The 8,991-nt window shown below is 38.3% G+C and overlaps 1 protein-coding gene across 1 annotated transcript; it reads right to left on the minus strand.

Moving 5' to 3' along the window:
* Positions 1 to 247: 247 nt before the first annotated feature.
* On the minus strand, positions 248 to 1,078 carry LOC137652841 (tigger transposable element-derived protein 1-like). Its single transcript, XM_068386239.1, has 2 exons — positions 586 to 1,078; positions 248 to 531 (listed from the first exon to the last, which is right to left on the minus strand). The coding sequence occupies exons 1-2, from the start codon at positions 1,076 to 1,078 to the stop codon at positions 248 to 250; spliced, it is 777 nt and encodes a 258-aa protein (XP_068242340.1).
* Positions 1,079 to 8,991: the final 7,913 nt, after the last annotated feature.

Here is an 8,991-nt window from a genome sequence, read left to right on the forward strand (position 1 = left end):
CAACCACAGCTTCAAATAGAGCAAGAGAAACTGCAGGAGGCGGCGTATTGGCTCCGTTGGAAGCTGGATAGGTGGCAGGAGGAGTATCTGATGCTTCTGCAGTAGGTTTTCGGCGCATTAGGAACATCATGATGGGAAGATGTTGACGTTGTTTTTTTCATCTGAGCAAAGATACTCTTGTACAATGCCATTACACGTCAATACGGTTACTAAATTTGATGGCTCTGACCATATTATCATCGATTTCCTACGCCCTTTGTTGCAGAGCCTGTGCCATGTTACAGAGCTCTTGCAGGTTTTCCAGGGGAAGGCCACGTTCTTCAGCTTCGTCATCGTCGCCGACATCGGCAGCCTCTTCTTCTTCCTCACTCGCTGTTCTTATCATTTCAACAAGGTTCTCGTCAGATGGGAGCTCCGAGTGGCACTCGATCAGTGAGTTGATGTCATCCGTCGTCATGTTAGAGAAACCTTTGTTGGCTACTAACCGTGCCGGTCTCACATCCTTATCTACGGCGGAGTGGAGAACTTCGTCTGGCGTAAAGCCCTCATAGTCATGAATAATGTTCAGCAACAATTACCTCCAACTTGCATTCAATGTTTGCTGTTTCATCTCATTAAGAGCTTTCTGAATGTTGGCCAGGCACATTGCAATGTTGTATTCCCGCCAATGTCTCTTGAGGCCGAAGTCCTCGTCATCTTCATCGATGGAGGAGATGAGGCCCTCCATTGTGGATCTCGTGTAGAAGGCCTTGAAGGCCCGAATGACCCCCTGATCCATTGGTTGCATGAGGAAAGTGGTGTTGGGGGGCAGGAACTCCACTTGGACCCCATCATAATGCAGATCCGAGTCATGTCCGCCTGTACAGTCTATTAGGAGGAGGACCTTGAAGGGCAGCCCATTCTCCGCAAGGTACAGCTTCACCTGTGGGATAAAGCAGTTCACGAACCAGTCGAGTGTGAGGGCTTTAGTTATCCATGTCTTTTTATCACTCACCGAGCAGACGGGCAGCAAGGCTTTGTTTTTGTTTTTCAAAGCCCGAGTATTCATGGACTTGTGAATTAAGTCAGGCTTGAGCATGAAGCCTGCGGCATTCCCGCATATGGGGAGAGTGACGCTATCTTTTTGGGCTTTGAACCCTGGCTTCTTTACTTCGTCCTTGTAAAGGAACGTCCGGGCCGGCCTCCTCTTCTAGAAGACGCCAGTCTCATCCATATTGAACACCTGCTCCGGGAGATAGCCACCTTCTTGAATTAATTTTGTGAGCTCGCCCTCGACGTAACGAATAGCTGCCTCCTGGTCTGTCGAGGTGGCCTCCCCATACAAAGGAACACTGTGAAGGCCAAACCTCCTCCTTAATTTCTCGATCCAGCTCTTGCTGGCAACAAAACCACGTTTTTCTCGTGGGTCAGGATCATCAACTTCGTCGTCATCATCACCTTCTTCGTCTTCGTTAGATTTTCCTTCAGGAACTAGGCTATCAAACAGGGTTTTGGCTTTCGTTTGAATCATGTTGGTATCGAGACTAACCTTCTTTTCCCGGCAGTCCGATATCCACATCGATAACGCATTCTCCGATTGCACAATTGTCTTATTACAAGGAGTTACACCACGCTTAGTATCCTTGGAGAATGTTATTGAAGCAGTTTTACGTATTTTCATTTCATCTTTTTTTATGTAGCGAACTGTTGATTCATTCCCTCAGTAAATGCGGACAACAGACACATAGCTACTGCCTGCCTTAAGCATGTCCAATAATTTTACTTTCTCGTTCACCGTCATCATTTTTCTCCTCTTCTTGGGTTCACTAGAGGATGTAGAGGGTAGAGGACGTTTAGGAGCCATCTTCAAGAGTGTCACAAGCACTGTTTTACACTAAAAAGCACTAGTAAACAGCTAAAATTTCCACATGGCAAGACTAAGCAACACAAGCGAAGCAAGAGAGAACAATGAATGCGGTCACCCTTCGCGGGGCACACGGCAGGGAGAGATGCTGGTGTGGCGGGATGTCGCAAGAACTACCCCCACACCCTGAATCACATCTACTGATAATTGTCTCCACTGAAACAAACTTTCCCCTTACGTTATCTAAAACCAGACTCATAGACAAAAGGACAAAAAAAAAAAGAAAAATACATCCTTAAAACTATATTTTTTAAAACTAGACAACCCAAAAAAATCACACTTATCACTAATCATACACTTAAAACAAAATAGATATTTACCGTAATACATTTCAATTAAATAAACCCTAACATAACTTAAAACTACAACCACAAATATAACAAAAATATTTTATAATTTTCTGAGTGAACACCTTCGTCCACACAAAGGCCAACAGCCTTTTACATTTGCACACCACCACCATATGATAAATAGAAGTGTCTATTAATATGCCACAACGGTCTTAGCTCTTCGGGGTCAGGGGTGTCCTCATCATCATCATCATTATAATAATAATCATCATCATTCATAATATTAATTCACAGGCTAGGTCATCAACAGTTGTGCAGTCCAAATGAGCAGTCCAAACAAAATCAATTACAGACCAGGTCATCAACAGTCAATTCCACACAAAAAAAAAATCTCTCTTACGGAGGAATTACGGCTCAAAAATTAACAAAATACTTCCAACGCTGGTCGACATCAAATATATAAAACCAGCGTTCACACAACTGGCTCAAATCGCAGTCAATCAATAAAACCATTCGCTCTTAAATATTTACCATTGTCATAACCTAGCTAAAAGTAAACAAACAGCCTGATTTATACCAACAGTCTTTCTCACAACAAACAATCGATACACTAACTACCTTTCACTCGAAGACACAATCTCTCTCTCTCTCTCTCTCTCTCTCTCTCTCTCTCTCTCTCTCTCTCTCCCTCTCTGGATTTGACAAACAAAAAAAATAAATAAAAATGAAAATTGATCCTCCACACTGGGTAAAGCGTATCGGCGGCTTGGCCAATCAGCTTGCGAGATATGGAGCCAAGATGGCCGCAAATCAGAGAGGTGGATTTTGAGTTACGCCCCATCTCCGTGTTGATACATGATGTTTTACTGTACTCTCTGCCTTCTACTACCGCCCGCGTAACTCTCGCACCATTTTTTTCTAATTTTAGATGAATATCTTTGAAAATTCGCGATGTACAGAGACCGCGAAACATGAGCCGCGAAATGGTGTGGGATTACTGTATATATATACATATATATATATATATATATATATATATATATATATATATATATATATATATATATATATATATATATGTGTGTGTGTGTGTGTGTGTGTGTGTTTGTGTGTGTGTATAAATATGTGCGTGCGTTTTGTTTGTTTGTGTGTTTGTTCATGTAATTCATGTGAAATAAATAAGAAGTGCTAATCAACCACTTCTTAGACACCAGAAAACACACAACTAGTATTGCATCCTAGAATAACATCGAAAAAGGCGAAGCAACTATCTCCTTAATATAATATATAGTAATCGTTTCTTGGAGATACATGTTTGTCTTTATTGTAATGATCCAACTATATATTATATATTTATTACGATCTTTAATAGGGAATTTCTTTTTTTATTTCTTATATCACTATTCAATATTGAAAGAATTATGTAAAGTTGGAATAATTTGATGAAAAAGTGATAGAGATAACCTTTTAAAATAGAATCACCTCAGTCTTTCACCAATGGTTTTCTTTTACAAAATAGAATAAGCTAATTCATTCATGTGATTAATAAATTACTTGCTCGTCAGAATCCACCTCAAATATTTCGCTAACCTTTCTAGCTTGTGGTGTAACTCATTCGGGGACCTTAATCTTCAAACATTCTAATCTCTGTAGCTATAAGATTCTCATACCCTAATGTATCACTGACTCACTGTTTTTTCCATTGTTAATATGATTCATTGATTTCAATTATAGTAATTTCTTTATTTCTCATTATGCGGTTCTATCTACCTTTCAGTCTAAGTTCACCATCATTTTTCTTTTACTATTTCTTTTTTGTGTGTTTTAGCAGTTGAATAATGAAGGTTTGTTGACTTGTCTCATAAAATCTCTCTCTCTCTCTCTCTCTCTCTCTCTCTCTCTCTCTCTCTCTCTCTCTCTCTCTCTCTCTCACTCTCTCTCTCTCTCTCTCTCTCTCTCCATAGTGTCAGAATCATCCTAGCCAGGATTTCTGGACATTATGCGGTGTACTATGCTTTCTATATGTTTAGGATTATTTTAGAAGCAGGTCTTTTGAAAGCTATTGAACCTTTATAAAGACATATTTGCTTCTATGAGTCTAAAATTAATTTCTTTTTATTATTTATCTATAACAAAGGATATTGGCGTCAATAACCTTTGATATCAAGATAAAAAATCTCTCTCTCTCTCTCTCTCTCTCTCTCTCTCTCTCTCTCTCTCTCTCTCTCTCTCTCTCTCTTATACACGCTGTCTTTAAGATGTCCATTGGCGAATATTAAAGCATCTAAATGAATACCACTCATTACAGCTATTATAGAAGTAGAAAGTATCATTAAGGTACTCGAATTCCCTTACCATTTTTTTTTTGACTAATAGTCTGCTACTCTTAAACATATTGTTGTTTGTCTGCCTTGTCAAGGATATTAATATCAACCCTTTTGGTCATGCTGGTTTTTTTTTATCTTATGATTATAAAGGCTAAGAGTAATTTGTACTGCATGGTCTGTTGACGATTATTTTATTAGTACTGTCAAATATTTTCTATATAAGGTTAAGAATATGCTTATTCAAACATACACAACAATACATAAACGTAATATGTATATTGTTATGGGTAGATATAATACAGTTAAAGGAGAGGTTTTAAAAGACAAAAATATCTATTCCCAAAGTGTGAGCAGCGAGGCGAGATGAGATTTGACTACGGCCTTGTTTGGTCAAAACTATCATCACTTCACTATCATGAGCATTTTGGAAGTAAACCGAGCCTCAGAGAGAGCACCTGCCGCGATACGAGAAGTGTCCTGTTTTGACCAAGATGTCATCGTCTTAATTAGTGGATTAAGCATATATTGAGAAACCGACACTGAAGGAAATCCGTGTTTATGAAATATGTCATAGTGAAAGGATACGTGCTGCCTTTTTGTTGCGACTTAATACGTTGTCCTGATTGCATCAGATATTTCTTCTAGAGGCTTCCATGGCGTGACCGAAGTAGGCGTTTTTAAGGAAGCTAAAGGAAACACAAACTTGTTAAAAAGAACGCCTTCAATGGAAATGACCAGTGCCGACTATAATTAACTCCGCATGAGTATATAAACTTCAAGAAGAGAGATTGTCCAATAGAGATAGGACAGGACATAAGAAAAGAAAGGAACTATGTCGGAAGCAGATCCAAGTCCTAACGAGATAAAAAACAAAGAAGTCCAGATGTCTGATAGAGCCAGATTCCAGCCTATCGTTCAGACAACAAAAGCCTATCTTCAAAAATCCTGTTATGGACTAGAATAGACAAATTGAAGCAGCCAGCCCTCCTTGCTTGTGACAAGAAATAACCAGCACTGCTTGCAGCCTGCCTTAGTTCAATAGTATCATCGAATTCTTGGAAGAAAACCTCTGATATCCCATCTTGATGCCACCCTTTCTGTGACGTCTTTGAATCCGGTCATCGTTCCAGTTTCATCTGAGCTTCAGCCTCCCTTCTGCAACGTTCTCAGGCCTGAAGTCTCCGTACCAGTATCATATCAGCAGCTGCAGAAAACTATTTCTTACTGACTGTTCCCCTTTTCTGTTGATGTTTTGGTTGATTTGATTTGTCATTAGCAGCTGCAGAAAACCATTTCTTACTGACTGTTCCCCTTTTCTGTTGATGTTTTGGTTGATTTGATTTGTCAGTTAAAGTAACGGAAGAAGTAACATTGATTTTCTTTTGAAGTTTGTGAATAAACGTTTTGTGTTTTATTTTTTCTTGTTTCTTTTTATACTCATTTCCCGAGTTTTAAGAATGTTGTTAAAAACAATTATTTTACTGTTTTAAAGAAACTGTAACGATTTTAAGATCGTAACAGTTGGCGACCTTGCCAGGATTTTCAACAACGTAACCGATTGAAAAAGGAAGCATAAAAAAAGCAGAATGAGTGAAATTACGAAAGAGTTGATAGCCGCAGGTAAACTTCTTGGTCTGGATGGCGATGCTCTCCGTGAGTATGCTTTTAAGAGAAAATAGGAAGTGTTTGAGAGAAACGGCAGAGCAGCTGAGAGAGAAGAAAATGAACGACAGCGAGAAGAAAATGAAAAACAGCGTAAGCAAGAGTTAGAAATAGCTCGTTTAAGTCAAAATCTTCATAAGAGTCAGTCAGGTAGCAGACCAGGAAGTAATGCGTCAGGTAGCAGATAGGGTATTAATTCATCATTGAACGGTGTATCTGATAATTTAGGTATGGGTGAAGTGTTAGAATTAATTCCAAAATTTGATGAGGGAGATGTAAAGAAATATTTTATGTCTATTGAAAAGTTAATGAACAGAGTAGGTTGTCCCCAAAACCAGTGGACTTTGTATCTGCAGTCAGTCTTAAGTGGTAGGGAACTTTCTGTGTATATTTGTATGCCTGAGGAAGAAAGTGAGAACTATAAAACTGTTAACGAAACTGTTCTTAGTGCATACAGGTTAGTACCAAAAGCGTACCGTAAGAAATTCAGAAGTTTGAAAAGGGTTAAGAGCAGTACTTATGTAAAATACGAAAAGAAGGTAGAAAGATCATTTTATGATTGGTTAACTTCTGCTGAAGTAGATAGTTTTGATGATCTCAAGAACTCAGTTTTGTTACAAAACTTCAAAGATATCATATCTACAGACATAAAGCTATATATAGAAAATAGGCAGGAACAGTCTTTTACAGATGCAACAAAGTTGGCATACGAGTACAGTCTTACTCATAGTTTAAGTGATAGTAAGAAGAAAAAAAACTTATCGTCTAGTAAGGTACAACATAGTAAGATTAGTTTTAGCAATAGTAGTACATGGAAATATGATTATCCTTATTATTGTTATACATGTGGAAGAAACCAGTGTCTCTAGTTAATAACATGATATTTTAAAAGAAACAAGGAAATTTTATGGAGATTTTTTTCTTTAGATAAAGTTTCTTCGCTTGAAGGAGGGGATTCGAGAGAAGTAGTCTTGCTTAGGGACACACGATCAGCCGTTTCCCTTATTAGGAAAGAGTGTGTGCCAACAAGGGGAAAAATCAGTTAGAAAGAAAAAGTTATGCTAGGTGGGTTCCCGAATACTAGCGTTGTATGACCCCTGTTGAAGATGGACTTGATAAGTCAGGGATTGTCAATCGATGTAAAACTAGCAGTTGTTGACTATTTGCCCGCTTAAAGCAGTGACATTATTGTCGGTAACGATTTAACTACATCCCGATATGTGAATCCTATTTTAAGTGAGGTTCCAGTGCCTGAAATGGTAGTAACTAGGTCAGGTTTGGATACAGATGCAGACTACAGTCAAAATTTGTTCGAGGATTCGAACGTGTGATGGAGACGGTGAGGTTGATCTTAGCAAGTTTGGGGCTGAGAAGACCGACCCCATCGGTGTTGACATTGTTAGCCAAGTTTATGATGTAGCTGTCGAAAGTAGTAACGTAGACGTAGTCGATGTAGTGGATTCAAGTAATAGTTACCGTAATGGTTTAGGCACTAACATTTTGAACAGAGATGAGCTAATTAAGTTGCAGAGAGAGGATGAGACACTGTCTCGAATTTTTTAAAGTGAGCTGGATGATGATCCCAATAATGTTTGTAAGGAAACCTTTTGTCTAAAAGAGGAAATTTTGTGTCGTTATGTTCGTCCTAAGTCAGTTAGCAAAGAGGAAGTTATAGAACAATTAGTAATTCCTAGGAAGTTTGGCGAATTAATTCTGAAATTAGCACATGATGATCAAGGACATTTAGGGGTAAACAAAACTTTCAAGTGTATAAGTAAGACTTACTTTTGGCTCAAGCTGAAAAGTGACGTGAAGAGATATATATTAAGCTGTCACGCATGTCAAATTGCTGATAAACCTAATCAAGTAATTCCCAGGGCTCCCTTTTGTAATATTCCATCAGTGGGAGAACCTTTTGAGAATGTAGCAATTGATATATTTGGACCTTTGCCTAGAAGTATAGGAGGGAATATATATCTATTAACAATCACTGACAGGCTAACCCGTTATCCAGAAGCAATCCCAGTAAGAAGCTGCAATGCGAAAACTGCAGTTAAACGCTTGTTGAACTATTTTTTCCAAGTTTGGTTTGCCTTGTATTACACAAAGTGATGGCAGTAATCTTGAATCCAAATATTTCAAAGACAAAATGAAAGATCTAGGTATCAAACTTGTAACTTCCACACCGTATCACCCAGAGTTGCAAGGGATTGTAGAATGTTTCTATTAAACATTAAATGTTGCTTACGAAAATTATATAATAACTTGGAACATGACTGGGACGAAAAACTACCTTTCGTCTTGTTAGCTTTACGATTGGCACCTAATCACACTACAGCATTTAGTCCTTTTGAGTTGCTATTCGGTCACACCGCTAAAAGACCTTTAGAAATTTCAAAGTGTAAATTAATGCTTCAAGAGGGTAAATAAGATTACATTTAGAGTTTGGAAAATTGCAAGGAAAATTTAAGTAAAGCTTTGAAATTACCAATAGAAAATGAGAGCAACAACCAAGGGGAACTAAAAGAAGATATGATCTTAAGGCAAAGGATAGAAATATCGGTGTGGGAGATAAAGTCTTAGTATTAATTCAGAAAGAAGGTCCATCATTATCTTGTAAGTTCGAAAGTCCTTTTCCGATTTCAGGAAAACGGGGTCATTTGAATTACTTTATTGATATGGGTAGACGTAGAGTTAAGTGGCTGCACATACTCTTGCTAAAAAAAATGCAACGAATGCCCAGTACCAGTTATAACTGTGTCACAGCGAGAAACTAATTTTGAGAAAAACTCCATGCTTAAGAATTTCA

The sequence above is a fragment of the Palaemon carinicauda genome, chromosome 14 (genome assembly GCF_036898095.1).
Source record: "Palaemon carinicauda isolate YSFRI2023 chromosome 14, ASM3689809v2, whole genome shotgun sequence".
In the NCBI taxonomy this organism is placed as follows: domain Eukaryota; kingdom Metazoa; phylum Arthropoda; class Malacostraca; order Decapoda; family Palaemonidae; genus Palaemon; species Palaemon carinicauda.